The 21,797-nt window shown below is 37.0% G+C and overlaps 3 protein-coding genes and 1 long non-coding RNA gene across 6 annotated transcripts in view; 1 reads left to right on the plus strand and 3 right to left on the minus strand.

Moving 5' to 3' along the window:
• LOC123879692 (zinc finger protein 37A-like) overlaps positions 1-20,415 on the minus strand; it is a 41,284-nt gene extending 20,869 nt beyond the window's left edge. The window contains exons 1-5 of the mRNA XM_045927571.1: positions 20,405-20,415; positions 15,522-15,525; positions 7,529-8,358; positions 5,571-5,619; positions 3,325-3,977 (exon numbers count right to left, since the gene is read on the minus strand). Of these exons, the coding sequence (XP_045783527.1) occupies positions 3,328-3,977; positions 5,571-5,619; positions 7,529-8,233 (1,404 nt within the window). The 5' untranslated portion in view covers positions 8,234-8,358; positions 15,522-15,525; positions 20,405-20,415 and the 3' untranslated portion in view covers positions 3,325-3,327. The remainder of the gene's footprint in view (positions 1-3,324; positions 3,978-5,570; positions 5,620-7,528; positions 8,359-15,521; positions 15,526-20,404) is intronic.
• LOC123879736 lies at positions 1,622-2,445 on the plus strand. Its single transcript, XR_006799060.1, has 2 exons — positions 1,622-2,195; positions 2,227-2,445. It is a non-coding gene; the product is annotated as an uncharacterized LOC123879736 (long non-coding RNA).
• LOC123879731 lies at positions 9,014-12,680 on the minus strand. The gene has a single exon (XM_045927634.1). The coding sequence runs from the start codon at positions 11,107-11,109 to the stop codon at positions 9,193-9,195; it is 1,917 nt and encodes a 638-aa protein (XP_045783590.1). The 5' UTR covers positions 11,110-12,680; the 3' UTR covers positions 9,014-9,192.
• LOC123879698 (zinc finger protein 271-like) lies at positions 15,877-21,498 on the minus strand. 3 transcript variants are annotated; one of them, XM_045927584.1, is made up of 3 exons: positions 21,344-21,498; positions 19,046-19,440; positions 15,877-16,851 (listed from the first exon to the last, which is right to left on the minus strand). In XM_045927584.1, the coding sequence occupies exons 2-3, from the start codon at positions 19,379-19,381 to the stop codon at positions 15,940-15,942; spliced, it is 1,248 nt and encodes a 415-aa protein (XP_045783540.1). In that variant the 5' UTR covers positions 19,382-19,440; positions 21,344-21,498; the 3' UTR covers positions 15,877-15,939. The 3 variants fall into 3 exon arrangements, with proteins under 3 accessions (XP_045783540.1, XP_045783539.1, XP_045783541.1); XM_045927583.1 differs by having other exon boundaries at positions 21,265-21,498; XM_045927585.1 differs by lacking the exon at positions 21,344-21,498 and adding an exon at positions 20,487-20,525.
• Between the last annotated feature and the right edge of the window lie 299 nt (positions 21,499-21,797).

Below are 21,797 nucleotides of genomic sequence, written 5' to 3' on the forward strand. Positions count from 1 at the left end.
GTTATTTGAACGATACTATAACTGAATCACACGTTTTTTAAAATTTTTGTCTGTCTGTCTGTTTGAAAAGGCTAATCTTGGGAACGGCTGAACCGATTTTGACGGGATTTTCACAGACAAGTAGAAAATTGACCAGGGCGTAACATAGGCTACTTTTTTAACCGACTTTCAAAAAGGGAGTTGTGTTTTTCTACCTATGTACACCGAAATCTCCGAGATTTCTGAACCGATTTGCGTCATTTCTTTTTTAATCGATAGAGGAACTTTGCGACATTGTTTCATAAAAAATTTGGAGTCCAACTCCTCAATCCTGATGCTGCAGGGGATCTGACCAATCCACACGGGCGAAGCTGCGGACATCATCTAGTGAAAAATATTGGACTGTTTTTTTACTGGGTGTATGGCTGTGATGTTTTTGGAGAAATTATATTATTACTGTACTCTTTCATTCAGCTTTTGACTGCAATCTCACCTGGTGGTAAGTGATGATGCAGTCTAAGATGGAATCGGGCTAACCTGGAAGGGGTATGGCAGTTTTTATTAAACCCATACCCATTGGGTTTCTACACGGCATCATACCAGAACGCTCAATCGCTTGGCGGCACGGCTTTGCCGGTAGGGTGGTGACTAGCCACGGTCGAAGCCCATCAGACCAGACCAGACCAAAAATTTAACAGTTATAAGATTCCAAACCTCTGCCAGGAATCGAACCTGGGACCTCCCACTAATAATGCCACAGTGCTTACCACTGTACCAGGAAGGTCATCCTCTATGATATGATGTCGGGTCTATGCCTCAGATTTATAGAGCGCACTTTGACTTTGCTCAGACTTAAGACACTGTTAAAACGAGACAGCGTTGTACCGCTGGCATAAATCTGTCTCGTTTCAATCGAAACATAAGTCTAAGCAAAATCAAAGTGCGCTCTATAGATTTCAACCTATGAGTTAGGATGATTCTTGACTATGTACTGAAGAATGTGTACTGTGCGGCAATACGTATCCATAACAGGGCTCTCTCCGTCACTCTTTTCATACAATCGTAGTTCCAATTTCATTTGGATACTAAGCAACCAAAGTCCATGAAATTTTGCAGACATATTCTGGAAACTAATATCTGTGTCTGTGGTGTTTTAGATTTTTCTAAAAATATGTAATTTTAAAATTACAGGGGCTCAAAGATTTGTATGAAATTTTTTAAGACCGCGTAACTTTGAAACCGAATATTTTAACAGAAATCTGGAAAACCACAGACATAGATATTAGTTTCTAGAATATGTCTGCAAAATTTCATGGACTTTGGATGCTTAATATTCAAATGAAATTGGAACTACGATTGTATGAAACGAGTGACGGAGAGAGCCCTCTTAACCATCTACCGTCACACAGTTATGCAATGAGCCTTACTTCTTTTTTTTTTTTAATTTTTTTTTTTTAGATGTTATTTATTTAAATTTTTATCAAACAAAGGTTATTATGATGTTGATGAATTTTTGAATGACAAATTTTAAATAGTGAATGCAATAATTAATAATAATTTGACATGTTTGTTACATTAAATAAATTCAATAAATTTTGCACGCCATGCTAGGCAGAATATGCGATTCCACATAATATTTAAGATCAATGTACTCGTATATTATACCATATTCTAGTAAGTACCATATTCAAATAAACACTTCTTATTCTTATGTTTTCATAGATTCTTTTCCAAATACAACAACATATTTTTATGTAATTTACTGCATTTTATTTGTGCTTTATTTTTCATATACTTAACACAATTAAATAACTAATACAAATACATACGTACTTAGAATAAAAATATTTTTTAAATCTACAACTATAAATTAATATACAGGTAATTTACAAGGTACATATTTACAAAGAGTGGAGACCGCGTTTAAGCAAACGTAGTGTGGGACGCCCTCCAGCACGATGGACCGACGATATAAAGCGGCTGGCGGGAAGTGGCTCGATGAGGAAGGCTGAGGACCGGGTGTGGTGGCGCTCTATAGGGAAGGCCTATGTCCAACAGTGGACGTCCACAGGCTGATGATGATGATGATATTTACAAATAATATAAGCACAGACACACCACCCAAGTGGTCTCAACTCAAAACTACTTTTTGGGGTTAGCCACTTTTTACCAAAAAAGTATTTTCGACAATAATTTAAAAACTTGCTTAACATACTGTTGGAAGCAATGATCTTACAATAATAAAAGGTTGGAAGTACCTTTTTTTTAATCCATTTCAAGTTAGTCCATAACTGTGATCACTGATCACACATGGTGGTAAGTGATGAAGTGTTGTGCCTAAATAAATAAATAAATAAATAAAGCCTTTATTTCCAATCATTTGTTCATTAAATACAATAATTCATATTTTTCAGTAAACACAATTATTATTTTAATTATTTGTTACAATTCATAGTATGACTTAATTACTAATTGTTAAAATAAAGTAGGCAAATAATTTTAATTAATTTTTCTATAAACTATTATTATTTTATATTTTATTATAATGTCAATTCAAAAGATCAAAGATGTTGTGCCTACGAAAAAAAAACCGGCCAAGTGCGAGTCGGACTCGCACACGAAGAGTTCCGTAACATAGTGAACCATAATAGACAGAATTGATATTTTCACAGAATGTGTATTTCTACCGCTGTTATAACAAAAAGTAGGTAATAAAAATTTCAAAATGGGCGTCATAACAAATTAAGGTGTGATAATTTCTTGTATAATGGTATGGAACCTTTTGTGTGCAAGTCAGACTCACACTCTACCCAGCTTCTTTAAGACAGATAAAAAAAAGTTAGACTAGAAAATGGTAATCTATTGCCTAAAACCCTTCTCACTCTTTAGTGAGTCGGCTGTGGATTTTTTTTTTTGACTAGTGATGGGTCCTCATGTGAATAGTCAAACTACATTTATGTTTAAACTTAGCAGGACATAGCTCGCAACAAATATTCTTCTCGTCCGAGTGGGACTTCATATGTGTATTCAACGCAGTCTTCTGTATAAACTTAGCGTGACACAGCTCACAGGAAAAAGGCTTCTCCCCTGAGTGGGTGCGCATATGACTGTTCAACGTACTGTTGTGTGTGAATTTAAATTTCAAAATGGCTGCCATAAAAAATTAAAGTATGATAATTTCTTGTACAATGGTATGGAATCCTTCGTGTGCAAGTCTGACTCACACTACCCGGTTTTATTAAGTCAATTTAAAAAAAATTGACTGGAAAATGGTAGTCTATGGCCAAAAACTCTGAGAGGAGACCCATGCTCTGTAGTGAGTCTGCTATGGATTGAGAAAAAAGTTGACTAGTGATGGGTCCTCATGTGAATAGTCAAACTACATTTATGTTTGAACTTAGCAGGACATAGCTCGCAACAAATGTTCTTCTCGTCCGAGTGGGACTTCATATGTGTATTCAACGCAGTCTTCTGTATGAACTTAGCGTGACACAGCTCACAGGAAAAAGGCTTCTCCCCTGAGTGGGTGCGCATATGACTGTTCAGCGTACTGTTGTGTGTGAATTTAGACGGACATAGACTGCAAGAGTAGAGTTTTTCACCAGTGTGAATTCTCATATGCCGAGTCAAACTATTCCTCTGTTTAAACGTAGCCTCGCACAGATAACAAATGTACGTCTTTTCATCTGTGTGACACTTTATGTGTGTTGACAGATTGCTTTTCCTTGAGAATTTGACATGGCATATGTGGCAGGAAAACGGTTTTTCACCAGTGTGCGCGACTTTGTGGGTAGTTAGATAATACTTTTTGGCGAATTTAGCGTCGCACTGGTCACAGGCGAACGGTTTCTCTCCAGTGTGTGTCCGCATGTGGGCGACCAAAGCGTATTTGTATTTACAGTCTTTGTCGCAAATTTCGCAAATGTGCGGTTCCTTTTTCTTTTTCTTAACGTATCTACCGCATTGGGTCCGCAAACATTCTTTCAGCGATGTTGAGTCTGAAAGGCAAAGTATTTGTTTATTTTTCAACTAGATGATGTCTGCAGCTTCGCCCGCGTGGATTGGTCAGATCCCCTGCAGCATCAGGATTGAGGAGTTGGAATCTTTTTTTTGAACAATGTCGTAAAGTTCCCTTTACGATTAAAAAAAAATTACGCAAATCGGTTCATAAACCTCGGAGATATCAGTGGACATAGGTAGAAAAACACAAATCCTCCATTTTTCTAAGTCAGTTAAAAACCAAATGGGGTATCATATGAAAGGGCTTTACCTGTACATTCTAAAACAGATTTTTATTTATTTTTATGCATAATAGTTTTTGATATCGTGCAAAATGTCGGAAAAAATACCCGAGTACGGAACCCTCAGTGCGCGAGTCTGACTCGCACTTGGTAGGTTTTTTTATGATATAACCACAATTTCACGGTTTTCGGATTTTTTCCTTTACTTGTGCTGTAAGACCTACCTACCTGCCAAATTTCATGATTCTAGGTCAACGGGAAGTACCTACCCTATGTTATCATAGACAGACAGAAAACGAAGTGATCCTTCTTCTTCTCTCTGGGCTGGTTTCCGCACTTAAACGTTTCCATCTGTTGTGCGTGTGAAGTGATCCTATATAAGGGTTCCTTTATTCCTTTTGAGGTACGGAACCAGTGACGGATTAACCCTTAATCAAATTAAGCAATTGCCTAGGGCATCACGTCTGAGGGGCCACCAGAAGAAGCACAAAAAATTCGTCCTTAGGGCATCACGTCTCACTCTCACGTCACCAAAAACTACACCAAAAAAAGTTTCAAGGACTAATTTGAAGATTCGCGCGTTTTAAGTTGACATAGAGTCCGATCTAGAGTCATAACCCCACTCCCGCTTGCTCACTCGCTGCCCGCTTGTGCATTCAATAATTCGAATGCCCCCGAAAGCCGCAAGGCGCATTTCAATAAATAAATAAATTATGCTTTGGTTTTTATTGTTGTCGCACCTAACTACTCCACTTCTAAAGTACATTACATCTCATCATCTTATTTTACAAAAACTAATGTTTTTAGGCGGTAAAGGTTTAAAGACCGATTCTAGTTGACATACGGATAGGGGGGCCCACAGGCATGGATTGCTTAGGGCACCAAGTAGTCTTAATCCGTCACTGTACGGAACCCCAAAAAGCACTCGGCTATAATTTGAAAAAACAAGATAAAGTTGAAAACTAAAACCCGACTGCGATCGTCTTAATAAACGCTGAAATATTAGAGTGAAATTGCTTTTCTGTCGCTTGGTATATTTTACTGTTGTACTTATTTATATTCATGAGCTCAGAATTTCGATTTCCCACTCGATACAATAGCGAAAAAAATTTGGAGACCTACTTTTTTTGACTTAACATCCGTTGGGTCAATTTTTTTCGTATACAATATAGCCCATGTCACCCAGACCTTTACAACGAATCAATTGACATCTCATTCATCAAAATCGACCCAGTACTTAAGACACTACGGTGGAACATACAGAATCTGGATACAAACATACATACATACATAGACTGCTAAAATCATAACCCTTCGTTTTGGCTTTGTCGCAGTCGGGTAAAAACTTACCATGTGAAGAACAGTCTGCAGAAACACTTTCTTTATCCTTCGATTCATTCTGCAACAGGCAATACAGCCACATGAGTAAATTTTTTTTACTAGATGACGCCCGCGACTTCGTCCGCGTGGACTTAGATTGTTTTAAATCCCGTGGGAACTATTTAATTTTCCGGGACGCAAGCTACCTGTGTCAAATCCATCCATACTATTTTATAAATGAGAAAGTGTGTCTGTCTGTCTGTCTACTACGTTTTCACGGCCCAACAGTGTAACCGACTCTGACGAAAGGTACAGGGTTAGCTTATATCCCGGGGACGGACATAGGCTACTTTTTATCATGGAAAATCAAAGAGTTCCGCGGGATTCCTAAAGTCCCATCCACTTAACCGATTTCTATGAAAGGTACCGAAGTAGCTTGCGTCCCTGTAATCGAAATAGGCAACTTTTTATCCCGGAAAATCAAACAGTTCCCACGGTATCTATAATAATATAGCGCAGACGAAGTCGCGGGCATCCTCTAGTTTCGTATAAATCGGTTAAACGTATGGACTTTTAAGAATCGCATGGGAACTCTTTACTTTTCTGGGATAAAAAGTAGCTTATGTCTGTCCCCGGGATGTAAGCCGATTTGGACGATTCAACGAGGGGAAGTGTGTGAGGTTTCATGAGATTTTATACGCAGAATTCTAAAATTCGTTTCGTTCGACTCGTGCGGGTCAGGTAAGTGTGCGTTCACCTTTAGAATCACTTGCTTTATTTTTCCTTCTTTTTTTCTCTCTTGTCTGGCTTTAGAAAGATTAGCCAATGTCAAGTTTGTAGATATTTTACAAGTTAGGGAAACTATATAAGTATGGACTTCGTCTGTGCCGGCGCTCGCCGAGACACGCGCGGCGCCCCTTAGGGCGCTTCCCAGTCAGTCCCACCACCAAAAACACCAGTGAAACACAAAACCCGGCCACTTTTCACAAAAAAAAAAAAAACACTCCAAAAAGGCACAACACACGCGCCAGCAAACGCCAACACAGACGAAGTCCATCACTTGCTTTAACCGTGAAGGAAAACATAATGAGGAAACCTGCATGCCTGAGAGCGCTCCATGTACTCAAAGGTGTGTGAAGTCTGCCAATCCGCATTGGGCCAGCGTGGCAGACTATGGCCTAAACCCTTCTCACTCTGAGAAGAGACCCGTACTCAGTAGTGGCCCGGCAATGGGTTGATTATATCAATTATGTACGGATCCCTAAAAGAGCGAGGCCTGACTCGCACTTGACCGGTTTTTAGGGTTCCTTACCTCAAAAGAAAAAACGGAACCCTTATAGGATCACTTCATTGTCTTTCTGTCTGTCTGTCCGTCGTGTCTGTCAAGAAACCTAGAGGGTACTTCCCGTTGACCTAGACTCATAAAATTTGGCAGGTAGGTAGGTCTTATAGCACAAGTACAGGAATAAATCTGTAAACCGCAAATTTGTGATTACATCATTAAAAAAAAAAATTAAAACATGTTTCAATGTTCAAAGTAAGATAACTATACCAAGTGGGGTATCATATGGAAGAGCTTTACCTGGACATTCTAAAACAGTTTTATTTTTATTTTTATGTATAAAGGTTTTGATTCAATCAATACAACCTCAATAGCTCAACGGTTATAGGAGAAGACTGAATTCCGAAAGGTCAGCGGTTCAAACCCCAGCCGTTGCACTATTGTCGTACCCACTCCTAGCTCAAGCTTTACGCTTCGTTGGAGGGGAAAGGGGAATGTTAGTCATGATGAAAAATGGGTAATATTCTTTTTAAAAAAAAGAAAGAAGAAAGAAGATTTATCGTGCAAAATGTTAGGAAAAATACCCAAGCACTGAACCCTCAGTGCGCAAGTCTGACTTGCACTTGGCCAGTTTTTTAATATACATACTGCAGACAATCACAGCCAAACAAAATCACAGACAAAAAAGCCAGGCAATCATACTCACTTTAGGCTCTGTGACAATATGTCCGGTAGACATATTTTTGTCTATGTCGTGCCCATCATCAGATACTCCTAATTGTCTTTGTAATAGAACAATATTATTAAAGGGTGATTCTGTTTTAATTAGTACTGAATTATTGATTTCTTTCTGTTCGTTCAAATCTTCCAAGTGTTGAATTGAGGTGGAAGGTTTTTGCTCTGGTATAATGAAGTCATTACTATAATCACAGTCCTTTTCAAAGTTTACCTCTAGGTCTTCTGTTATTTCCTCTTTAGGCACTATGAGGTCTTCTATTTCCTCCTTAGGTACTATAAGATCTTCTATGACTTCTTTTTTAGGTACTAGGTTTCCTATTGTTTCCATTTCCATGTCAGGCACTAACAAGTTGTTTATTTTTGCCTCCTTAGGTACTCCAGGATCTTTTATAACTTCTTTCTTAGGTACTAGGAGGTTTTCTGTTATTTCCTCTTTAGGTACTATAAGATCTTCTATGATTTCTTTTTTAAGTACTAGGTTTCCTATTATTTCCATTTCCATGTTAGGCACTAACAAATTGTCTATTTTTTCTTCCTTAGGTACTCCAGGATCTTTTATAACTTCTTTCTTAGGTACTAGGAGGTTATCTGTTATTTCCTCTTTAGGTACTAAAAGGTCTTCTACTTTTTCCTCCTTAGGTACTATGACAGCTTCTGTAATTTCTATTTCCATGTTAGGTTCTAATAGATCCTCTATTATTTCCTCCTAAGGTTTTGTAAAGCCATTAGGAAGTAGCTTCTCAGATATATTTTTTCCATCTTGAAGTGTTTTGTTCAATTTATTACACCCGAGTATTACTCGTGTACTAGTAATGTGTCTAAAATTAGTCGATACTACAGGTAATTTCTTAACCTGGACTCTTTCAAGTAAAGATTTTTATATAAACCTGTGAGGATGATACTGCCATTGTCGCAATTGAAAATGCCATAAGCCTACTTTGTCCTATTAGTTTAAAAAATGCATCGATGAAAAAATGCGAAAAACCAAATGAAATTTGAATTTCGCGGGCAGGCCCGTCTCATGCCCCTTAAGTGGTAACAACAGTTTATAGTACCTATCAAGTATATACCGTTCACATTAGCTAGGTAGTTCGGGGTATTACTGATAAATTATAACATTTCAGGAACGAGACGCCTTTTCGGACTTTGTTTTTATGCTTTTAGGTATTTGATCTTTCGATAATTATAATTTTTATACGTTCAGCGTTTGCAATCACTAATGCTTCTCAATCCATAAAGATAAAAACGCACAAGACTGCAGGCCACTGCAGGCACACTACAGGCAGTCAAGATTTTATGCAATGTATGCAAAGCATTATCAGAAAAATCTTGGAAAATCGAGAAAAACATAATACGATAGGCAAAGAGTATGTAATCCAAGATGTAATCACTACCACAGATAACTTTTTTTTTTTTTTTTTTTTTTCTTCTCGTCTGGCTTTACATAGATTAGCCAATGTCAGGTTTGTATTTATAATTACAAGTTAGGGAAACTATATATTATGTATAAAATAATGAAAAATCGGGATTTGGAATTGGAAAGGAAAAGGATTTTTTAAAAATAATTACATAATATACATATATCTAAACATATACATAAATAATAATATAATATAAGTAACTATACATTAACTATATCTTGATATCATTATGTTCTATGAACAAAGATAAAACTTTGTAAACATTAAATGAATTTGTGTATAACAAACATAATATAGATGTAGGAAATGGAATGTGCAATGATTCGAGATTAGCAAGAAAGTCAGTTCGATCATATAGAGTGCATGCAAAGAAAACATGGTTCAAATCCCCATACTCCCCACAGGAACAGTGAGGATCGGGAACAATTTTCATCCTGTGTAAATGCGCCGGGGTACATACATGACCCAGGCGCATTCTACACAGAATAGAAGTAACAGTTTTTGAGAAAACTAACTGGCTGAACCATGGTTTCCTCGGAATGGACGTCTGAATTTTTCTATAATGTTTACCCACTGAACCATCGTTACTCCATACCCCATCCCACGCTTCATACAAATATACTTTGGATAAATTTATCAAATCAGAACAATAATTGGTGAATGGAACAGTATCTCCAACACGTATCGCCTCATTCGCCAATTGGTCAGCTCTTTCATTTCCGGGAATGCCCACATGGCTTGGAACCCAAGCCAACACAACATCACAATTTTTCTGTGAACACTTATATAAAAGATCTCTAATGCCAAAAACAATTGAAGACTGCTTATGGGATTTGAATGGAAATCTATTGATAGCTTCTAGAGCACTGCAGGAATCAGAGAATATGACTGTTTTTGGTATCTTTAAAATTAAAACATATTCTAAAGCTTTAAGTAAACCATAACATTCACCCGTGTAAACGGAAGCTTCAGGTGGAAGTTTAACTTGTTGTATACCCTTATATTGTGAATGATAGATCCCAATGCCAACGCAACTCTTATCCTCATGTTTAGATGCATCCGTGAACACATAATGCCAGTCAGGCCATTTATCATTGAGAATGTTTATAAATTCCTGTTTTGAGTTAGGGTTATTTTTTAATTTGGATCCTATGTCGAATTTAATTTCCGGGACAGTAATAAGACCCTTGTAGTTGTGTTGGTATAGAGGAAGAATAATACTTCGATGAGTGGGAGCTCCCAAACTTTCATATTTTCTAAGACTGTTTACAAGACATGGAGAATCTCTATTAGTCCAGTAGTTACCGGTATCAACCTGATAAGCAAGTTGACGTATCTTTAAAAACAAAGGATGAGAACTTAGCTGTAATGTACGGAAAAAGTATTTATCACAAAGGAACTGTCTCCTTAGATATAAGGGCGGATCACAACATTCTACCTGAAGACATTTTATTGGAGTTGATTTCATCGCACCCGTAACCAACCTCAAAGCCTTTGCCTGGATTATATCCAGCTTTTTAACTGCAGTTTTATTACCAGGATGTAATAGGAATGTTCCATAGTCTAAAACACTTCTTATTAAAGCATTGTATAGCAGTCTCATTGTAAAAGGATGAGCACCCCACCATACTCCTGTAAGACACCTTAAAATATTCAAATTTTTCTCGCATCTTAATAAAACATATTCCCAATGTGGAATTCCAGTAAGTTTAGAGTCCAATATTACACCTAGAAATTTCGCCTGATCTTTAACTGCTAGCGGAATTCCATTGTAATTAATATGAGGAGATGGTAGATTTCGCTTCCGAGAAAATACTACAACAGAGCTTTTAGATGGTGACAAATCTAGACCATTATTATGTAACCAACATTTTAAGGCATTTAACGCTAAGTTTAACAACTCACTAACATTATCTAAGGATGGCCCAGCAACATACAAAAGCAAATCATCTGCATATTGAAGCACATTTGCATATCTATTTACAGAAATGTCCAAATCGTAAGTATAAATGTTATATAAAATAGGGCTCAAAACAGAACCTTGTGGCAAACCCTTCCACACAGTTCTATAAATAAATTCATCTTCGACCGAATCTAGCGAATACTTTATATATCTTTCGTACAACATATTTACAATAAAATTAATTAATAAGTTAGGAATATTCAGGGCAAGCAATTTATGTTTTAGAATTGAAATATTTACATTATCGTAGGCGGCTTTTATGTCCAGGAAGGCAGCAACCAATGACTCATTTTTAGAGAAGCTTAGTCTTATGTCTGTGGTAAAAATGCTTAAGCTGTCAATAGTACATTTACCTTTCCTAAAACCAAACTGGTTTCTCGATAATAATGTATTATGTTCTAAAAACCATTCCAGCCTGATTTTAATAAGGTGTTCAGCAGTTTTAGCTAATACTGACGATAATGCTATTGGTCTATACGATGTTGGATCTGAACTCGGTTTATTCGGCTTCCGTAATAAGATCAAAGTTTGGGACCGCCAGGATTCAGGGACGATACCCGCCATCATAACGTTGTTGATCAAAGAAAGGTAGTACCTGAGACCAATGTCGTCAAGATTCGATAAGAAGGAATAAGGAATTCCGTCTTCACCTGGTGCAGAGTCTTTAGTCGTTGAAAGTACGCCTTTCAATTCGTTAAGTGTAAATGGCGAATTTAAATCTACATTACAATTATTAGACAATATGGGGGTTAAGGCCATGGGACATTCAGGTACATAAGGAGGACCCAAACGATCCATGACTTGCTCTGCTAGAACTGGAGATATTTTATTCTGTTGGGAATCTTTAAATGCAGATCTAAACCTTCTTATATTTTGCCAAACAATTGATGGTGAAACATTAGGACTTAAGGATTTACAAAACCTGTGCCACCCTTCATATTTTTTTACCCGAAGTAGCTCCTTAGTAGTATTAGCAATTTCTAAGTAACGCTCAAAATTGTCATCAGTCATATTTTGGCAAAATTGCTTCTCTGCTTCTTTTCTTTGCTTAACTGCATTAGTGCATTCTACATCCCACCATGGTGGTGATGGAATAAATTCCATACCACACCTTTTTACAGGAAAAGTTTCATTTGCAGCTTCAATTAATATTGTAGATAATGCTTGTGAGCATTCTAATATGTTAGAGTGACTAATTTCTGGTAAATTATTGATTTTCTTTTCTACAGCTACACTATACAGACTCCATTTAGCGTCTATCAGTTTATGTTTTATGCGTGGCTGTCTTACATGTTTTGGAGGTTTTTCAAAAGGGAAAGTAATGATTAAAGGGTAGTGATCACTACCACCAGTAGATTCAGCGGGAGACCAGATGAGAGATGAAGCAAGATCAGGAGTGCAAATGGACAAATCAGGAGCACTAGGTGTCCGTGCCAACCGAGTGGGAGACCCAGTATTCAAAATGCACAGATTATGGGAGCTTATTAAATCTAACAACTTTTCTCCATAGAAGGTTGATGTGGCACAACCCCATAATTCGTGATGAGAGTTAAAATCCCCTAAACATAAAAATGGTTTCGGTAAAAAATTAAAAATTTCACTAATTTCATTAAATATATCATTATTAGGACGAGAGAAATATACAGATACATAACATATACTATTTACAATAACTGCAATAACAGACAAGTTATCGCTATGTACAGGAAGAGTGATAGGTGTGAATGTCAGAGTATTTTTGATGAGTATAGCCACTCCACCATACCCATCAGGTCTGTCTTCCCTGAGACAAACATACCCCGGCATTTTGAATAAAAATTCCTTTCTCAACCATGTCTCTTGGAGACAGATGAGAAAAGGATCATGTTTATTTATGAGATGTATTAAGTCTTGTTTTCTACTGTTGAGACTCAAGCAATTCCACTGAATCACTCTGGCTCTGTGATCCATTATTATTAGATATTTGATATAAGGCTTCAATTACTGTGGCAACGTGGGACGGTGTAACTATATTCGATTGTGATAATAATTGAATCAATATTTTAATAATGTCTGCCATTTTCATGTTATTTTCAGTACTATTGTTATTAAAATTAAACTTCTGTTTAGGTAAAACAGGATCTCTTATTATTTCTGAGTGGGCAAAGTGGTCATAGCCTTTGCTAAGCTTTGAGGGTAATCTTGGCTTTGCGAAGACTGTTTTTTTATATGAATGAGGCACTGAGTTTGAAGTGGATGGAATGTTGGATTTTTGAGGACCATGTATATCCTGTGGTGGAGAGGATGATACAGGTGTTGAAAACAAAGCTTCAGCATATGACATGTTTGAAACTGGTGGATGCATTTTAATTGCTTCCATATAAGAAATACAACTTTTGCTCATGGTTTCTTTAATTGCTCTTTGTCTGTTATGTTCTAAACATTTTTTATTTATAGCTTGATGCGCTCCCTTGCATAAGCAACACCGGTAATCCTCCTCTTCCACCTGACAAGTATCACCAGAGTGCCCTTGGGTACATTTATAACACTTTGGCACTGACCTGCACTGATTTTTCACGTGGCCAAAACGGCAGCATCGGTAGCACTGCACAGTCGGATAAATATACAATTCAACAGGTAAAGCCGTGTAACACATGTATACCCGGGTAGGTAAAATTTGGCCATCAAAGGTTATTATTACTGTCCCAGTACTAATGAATTGGTTTGTATCATTTACAACGATTTTTCTTTTGATCCGCCTTATTTTAATGATTGGACCACAACCAAGTGGAACACTCATGTTAAGTAATACCTCTTCTTCGGACCAGTCATTAGGTACACCTTTTACTACACCCATGCGTGTGACATTAAAAGTAGGTATAAATGCCCTATATTTTGCGGATTCAAGAATTTTGTTTGTCAAGAAATTATTGGCATCCAAGTAGGAAGAAAAAGCCATACTAATGCGATTCCTTCCTACCCGTTTCAAGCTTCCGTTCACAACACCATTGAATTTATTATGTTTTAAAAAGCGACCAAAAGTTATAGGATGCAGAGTAGTTGAGCTATCACTATTTTCGCATTCTTTTTGTATATGCACTACATATGGGGCACTATCGGATTGTTGGTAATAAGTACGGCCAATTGGCACTCGAGTTGGTAGTGAGGAGGTTCCATTATTATCGGTGGGGTTTGTAGATTCAGTAGGATATGTCGGATTTGGGTTAGCCTTGTTATTATTACTATTATTATTAATTTCAAACTTGCAATCGCAACTGTACTGTTCTTTTCCATCTCTAGTTTTTGTTTTCCTTTTTCGTTTATTACATGTTAAACAAATGCGTGAGAATATTTTCCTTTTAAGAGTTTTGTCGACATTGGACACGACAGATACATCAGTGTCCATTGACGACTCAACCGCTGCTATTAGTATATCCATTTTTGATGTATTATCCAATGATCCCGAAGGATTTGACCCCCCTGGATCGGGGGGCCGGATGTCCATAACGTTGAAATTTAAACTATACTAAATTTTAAAACTTACCTATATATACAGCTATCTACTATGAAAATGTCACTAAAACTACAATATTTACACTATAAAACAACACCAATCCCTTTCCAAATTGTATTAAAAAATTAAAGGAAGAAAATTTCACGTCCGCTTATGTACGCAGTTTCCCGCCCTTTTAGGCTCTCCCACAGATAACTATTAGATCACGTTATGGTACGGTTATAGTTGCCAGACGAGAAAAAAAAAAAAGGTTAGTCGATAATCACGTTTTTTATAAAATTTTACGGCCCTGGATCACTCGATATAACCAATACCTACCTACAAACCACGCAGTGATTACATACCTACTCTTTGTTACAAACCACAGAATAAAAATATACCTTCGGTCATAGATAGGTACCTACCTACTAAGTCTGTGAAATATACCTACATTAGGAAGGCGAAGCTTCATACCATTACATTACCATCTTCATACAGAGAGTTATGGAAAATGCCAGGTTAGTAACCACAGAACAATAAGTCCGAGTCAGACTCGCGCATCGAGGGTTCCGATATTTTGCACCATAAGTCGATAACTGTTATTATTGGTCTGTGCTGTTATGCATAAAAATCTGTTTTAGAATGTTCAGGTAGAACCCTTAATTTTTTTTGTTTTGAATTGAAACCACAAATTCACGATTTTCGAATTTTTTCCTTTACTTGTGCTATAAGACTTATCTAGGTACGTCTGCCAAATTTTATGATTCTAGGCCGACGGAAAGAACCTTACGGGTTTCCTAGGATAGGTAGGAACCCTAAAATTCACGTCGATCCGTTTTTCCATTGCGGCGTAATTGAAGGACAAACCAAAATAATTTCGTATTTATAATGTGGGTAGTGAAAAAACGGTTAACGCTTGGTTAAAGAAACTTATCTACTATGAAATTGAGGACTTGATCGCCGAAGTTAAATCATAGCAAGTTGTTTTTTTTTTTTTGTGTGTTTTCTGTTTACACATCCCTCGTACCTACTATAATTTACATCATACATACAAATAATATCACACACACACACACACACACACACTTGCACACTTCTGCTTTACATTACTATTCTACCTAATTATTATTTTTAAAATCCAAATTTGTATAGTTTAAGTTCTAATCGATGGATCCGAGGGAAGGCTGCGGTGCCCGAAACACAGGTTTCCCTAGTACGGGTGTCAAAGCACTCCATCTGGCAATTGAACATCAATATGTTGAAATAATGTACCTACATTTTGTTGAAATAATGTAACTACATTTTATTAAATAAGTAAATTACTCTAATTTATTTATTTTTCCCATTTTATCCTATTTTTAAACAACAAATAATAAAATAACAAAAACAACAGAAAAAATAACAGAAATACAGAAAAAATAACAGAAACAACAGAAAAAATAACAGAAACACAGAAAAAATAAATAAGTAAATTTATTATTATTATTATTATTACTGTACGTATATATTTTAGTTCAACATCCTTAGCCAGCGTAAACAGTTCCAGCTGGCATACACCTACCACGCGGAAGCTGCGCTGGCGCAGTTCTGTGTCCATCACAATACGCGCAGATATAAGGGTGAGTGCTCATGTGAAGTTGTAGGCCACTTTGAGATAAGCAGCTAAAATCGCATAGCTTACAATGATAGCTTTTCTCACTAGTGTGACGCATCATGTGGTATTTTAGTGTACATGGTTGTGAGCATTCAAAGCCACAGTATTTACGGAAATAAGTCATACTGGCAGTATAAGTTCCCTTGTCTTTTCGTTTACTTGATTGTGTCACTTGATAGTCACAATATTGACAACGACATGGTTTCTTTGCAGTGTGAATCCTCGTGTGTATTTTTAGTTTACCTTTTGTACGAAATTTATGGTCACAATGCTCACAGTGGTAACGTTTCTCTCCAGTGTGAATCCTCATGTGCTTTTTTAGATTACCTTTATGAACACATTTATAATCACAAACCTCACAATGGTAAGGTTTTTCTCCAGTGTGAATCCTCATGTGAACTGTTAGGCCACCACTTCTAAGACATTTATAGTCACAATGCTTACAATGGTAGGGTTTCTCTCCAGTGTGAGTCATCATGTGTAATTTTAGGCGACCTGAATTTGAACATTTATAATCACAATATTTACAGGAATAAGATTGTTCACCAGTGTGAGTCCTCATGTGCAACAGTAATGGAGTTTTTTTTGGCTTTGTACTGCTGTGTTTTGTACGTAAATGTTTTATCAAATGAACTTTATAGTTAGTAGTGTATTCACAATGGCAGCATTCAAATCTTTTTTCAAGAAGCAAATCTTCAAATTCTTGTGACTCGTGTTCGGTTTTTTTGTCATCGACTGGTCGGTGGTTGTCCAAACTTTCCTCAGCTTGAGAAGGTTCCCACTGAAAATAAAAATCTGGTCAAGGTCATTCTGTCGGTGTATGAAACATTGAGCTAGAGCAAACGCCGGACAGACAGACAGACAGACAGATAGACCACAGAGTGACACTAATAGGGTTCTCATTTTACCCTTTGAAAATGGAACTCTAAAAATAGACATCACTAGATACTAGATCATGCCCGTGACTACGTCCACCTGGGTTTTAATTTTTCAACATCCTGAAATTTAAAAAAGTTTAAATCAGTTCTTTTGGAACAGTAACTTATGGGTAACAAAAAAAAATTTTAGGGCTCCATACCTCAAAAGGAAAAACGGAACCCTTATAGGATCATTATGTTGTCTGTCTGTCTGTCGTATCTATCAAGAAACCCTATAGGGTACTTTCCATTGACCTAGAATCATAAAATTTGGCAGGTAAGTAGGTCTTCTAGCAAAAGTAAAAGAAAAAATCTGAAAACCATGAATTTATGGTCACGTCACAAAAAATAAATTAAAGTGTGTCCATCAAAGACTACAGTCCATGAACAAATAAGAATCAGTCATTTCAAAAACCGCAAGTAAAGATTTTCTCAAACATACTTTTTCTGCTGTGAATGCTTTATTCAAAGGTAGAGGTATATCATGGGTAACAACCATGTAAGTTCCTAGGATATTGAGTTCAATCTATACATATAATAAAATTGTAGAAAAGTAGTGTCTGTACAATGGAAATATATAAAAAAAAAGTAGCAGGGGTTGTTATTATATCGATGCCGAACCCGAAATTGTAATTAATTTTTTTTTTGTCTGTTTGTCTGTGTGTTTGTGCACGCTAATATCAGAAACGGCTTATTCGATTTAGATACGGTTTTCACTAATATATTGTAGTAAGCTTCACTTAGCATTTAGTGTTTATTTCATGTTAATCGGTTCATAAATAAAAAAGTTATGTCAATTTAAAGAATCACGGCGCCTCGCGCCTGAGCGTCCGTGGCTATATAAAGCGCGAAAAGTCACTATTCCACGCGAACGAAGTCGCGGGCACAGCTAGTTAATACTATATTCAGTTTAAAAAGTCCTTTGAAATTCGTTTACTTTTGAATGAAACAGTTTTTATTGATTCCTGTAAAATCCAATGTGGTTTTTGAAATGACCAATTCTCCGTCATTCATTCGATAAGTTCGATTTGTATTTTTTACTAGCTGTGCCCGCGACTTCGTTCGCGTGGAATAGTGACTTTTCGCGCTTTATATAGCCACGGACGCTCAGGCGCGAGGCGCCGTGATTCTTTAAATTGACATAACTTTTTTATTTATGAACCGATTGACATGAAATAAACACTAAATCCTAAGTGAAGCTTACTACAATATATTAGTGAAAACCGTATCTAAATCGAATAAGCCGTTTCTGAGATTAGCGTGCACAAACACACAGACAAACAGACAAAAAAAAAATTAATTACAATTTCGGGTTCGGCATCGATATAATAACAACCCCTGCTACTTTTTTTTATATATTTCCATTGTACAGACACCACTTTTCTACAATTTTATTATATGTATAGATTTTGACCTAACATTGTGTTAATAATATATATTATGTGTACAAAATCGCTTTTTAGGGTTCGTATCGCAAAAGGAAACACGGAACCCTTATAGGATCACTTTGTTGTCTGTCTGTCCATCCGTTGTCTGTCAAGAAAACCTATAGGGTACTTCCCGTTGACCTAGAATCATGAAATTTGGCAGGTAGGTAGGTCTTATAGCACAATGATGAGAGAGTGTGACTCATACTTGGCCATTTTTTTATACATTCATACATCCGGATTTTTGATTATCCGAATACTACATTTAGTTCTGTTAATCGAGTCTGTACATCTCATCATCATAGACTATACATATCATAGACTTATAGTGTCATAGACTTTTAAAATCATGGCAAATGAACAAGTGTAAATTAAAAATTTATAACACCCCCCACAAGTTAAGGTCGCAGTAACTAGAAAAGAACTGATAACTTTCAAACAGCTGAACCGATTTTCTTGGATTATAGCTAAGAACACTCTTGATCAAGCCACCTTTCAAACAAAAACAAACTAAATTAAAATCGGTTCATTCGTTTAGGAGCTACGATGCCACAGACAGATACACACGTCAAACTTATAACACTCCTCTTTTTGGATTGGGGGTTAAAAGTCGGGTGAAAAGGTAAATTACTTTAACATGTGTCCTCATATAACATAATGTTAAGGCATCCGTGTTACAAAATGTCGTTTTTGTATCTTCAGATGACTTAAATAATTTTTGCAACTCAGTGATATCTTTACTTAATATCCTTTCTGTTTTAATTGGTTTTACTATGTTGATCATTGGTTGGTCGGAATCTGCAGTGACTAAGTGCTGATGTGTGTTGGATAATTCGTCTTTGGGTACAATAAAGTTCTTGTCATAGACAAGAGAGACCTCGGGCCACTCTGGGTCATCTAACATTTCCTCCTTAAGTTCTATGAGAAAGCCTGTGTCACACATAGATGCAGTGGCTTGTTGCTCCATCTTGAAATGTTTTTATCAACTTATTGCACTAGGCACTAGTCACACTGGCTTGTGGTAGTCTGCAAGAGCAAAAAATAGGTACATATTAATAGAGGTAAAACACTTATATTTACTTTAACGTGGATGCGACGGGTCTGCCCGCGAAATTCAAATTTAATTTAGTATTCCGCAATTTGTAAACTAATACGACAAAGTAGGCTTATGGCACTTTAATTGCGCCAATGGCAGTATCATCCTCACAGGTTTATATAAAAGTCTTTACTTGAAAGGGTCCAGTTTAAGAAATTAGCTATAGTATCGACTAATTTGTGAGTAACTCATGTCAAACTCATTATTTTAGCTAATTTCTTAAACTAAACACTTTCAAGTAAAGATTTTTATATAATCCTGTGAAGATGATACTGCCATTGTCAGAATTATAATGCCATAAGTCTACTTTGAAGTATTAATTTACAAATTGCGAAAGACCAAATCAAATTTGAATTTCACGGGCAGACCAGTCTCATGCCCCCTAATATACTTTTGACTGTTTGCTTATTTAATTACATAATCTATACTATTCTATACTTTCTATACTAATAAATAAAATTGGAGTGTCTGTCTGTAATTTCGAAATAACTACCTTATATTAAGCTCATATGGTTATTTGAACGATACCATAACTGAATCACACGTTTTTAAAATTTTTGTGTCTGTCTGTCTGTCTGTTTGAAAAGGCTAATCTTGGGAACGGCTGAACCGATTTTGACGGGATTTTCACAGACAAGTAGAGAATTGACCAGGGAGTAACATAGGCTACTTTTTTAACCAACTTTCAAAAAGAAAGTTGTGTTTTTCTACCTATGTACACCGAAATGTCCGAGATTTCTGAACCGATTTGCGTCATTTCTTTTTTAATCGATAGAGGAACTTTGCGACATTGTTTCATAAAAAATTTGGAGCCCAACTCCTCAATCCTGATGCTGCAGGGGATCACACCATCAATACTGATGGGATTAAGAAACTGTAGGTTTAGCAAGAAACAGTTAAAATTATTTTGCTATAATCCGCCAACAGAAAAAATCTGTATGGTCAAACATGCAGTTACAAGCTAAGCACCGCTTACCTCCCCAACCAAGCAATAAAGCCAAGTTCCCAAGCAAGCACTGCCACCACCAGTCACATGCACCACCACACAAGACTTTTCCACTACTCTCGACGTACGTTTCGCCCCGACACCAGAGCATCCTCAGGAGATTTTGACTTTACAATGCTGTATTGTCAACTGTAGGTTATAAATTCGGGACGGGCTATTACGGATAGGCTACTTTTGTCCTGGGAAATCAAAAGTTCCCACGGGATTTCAGACCCTAATTCCACGCGGGCGAAGCTGCGGGCATCAGCTAGTTACAAATAAAGCACAATGACTACTCGCCACTCTACGCGTCACCAGAGAGCTGGTGTTGTGGTCTCAGCCTACGAGGTGCTACGACCAGAGGGCAGAGGTACCTACGCACTACGCACTACCCGTACCATAAACTAATATGTATACCCGTACCTACCTACCGTGCAGCACTCACGTCTGACGTCATTAATTACCTGCAGACAGGCTCTTTTTTTTTTTTTTTTTTTTTTCTTATACAGCAGGGGAAATCCTCATGGACACCCACTGGGTAGTGCCGGACTCTTACCGGCTAAAACCCCTGCTGTCTCCTTGTTGGCTGACAGGCTACCTTTTGGTCAGGAAAATCAATTTTCCACTGGATTGCTAAAAGTCACAGACAATCTTTTCAGTACAGGGATAGTTTGAATCTCAGAAACGGGATTTTCCGGGATAAAAAGTACCGAGCCTAGCAAGAAAGCTTGTAGTAGTTCCTATGGGATTTTTAAAAACCGAAACTTACGCATACGAACTACGAAATTACTGGCATCAATCATTGCTAAATAACAATTCAGTAAAGAGACACTGGTCGTCGGTCGAACCTTAGATCACTTATGTTAAACTTGATTCGCTTTATATCCTTTTTTGTACCTAACTACTACATATTATAGGTATTGCATTTGCAAAGCATGCAAAGGTTATGTTACTTATTACTTGGATTCGATCTTTTATTCTTAGGGCTTGTTCAAAGACCAATATATATACTGTTTTTTTTTTCTCTCTCATCTGGCTTTGCAAAGATTAGCCAATGTCAAGTTTGGTGTTAGCTGGCGGGCGTGCTCTGCCTTTTGGAGTATTTTTTTTTTGTTAAAGCTGACTGGAAAACGCTCTAAGGGGGTGCGGTGCGTATGTCAGCGAGCGCCGGCACAGACGGGGTCCATACTTGTATAGTTTTCCTAACTGTAAATAACTACAAACTTGACATTGGCTAATCAGTGTAAAGCCAGACGAGAAAAAAAAAAAAGGTTAGTAAGTGTAAGGTATATAATCTATGGT

This window comes from Maniola jurtina, chromosome 28 (genome assembly GCF_905333055.1).
Source record: "Maniola jurtina chromosome 28, ilManJurt1.1, whole genome shotgun sequence".
Lineage (NCBI taxonomy): Eukaryota > Metazoa > Arthropoda > Insecta > Lepidoptera > Nymphalidae > Maniola > Maniola jurtina.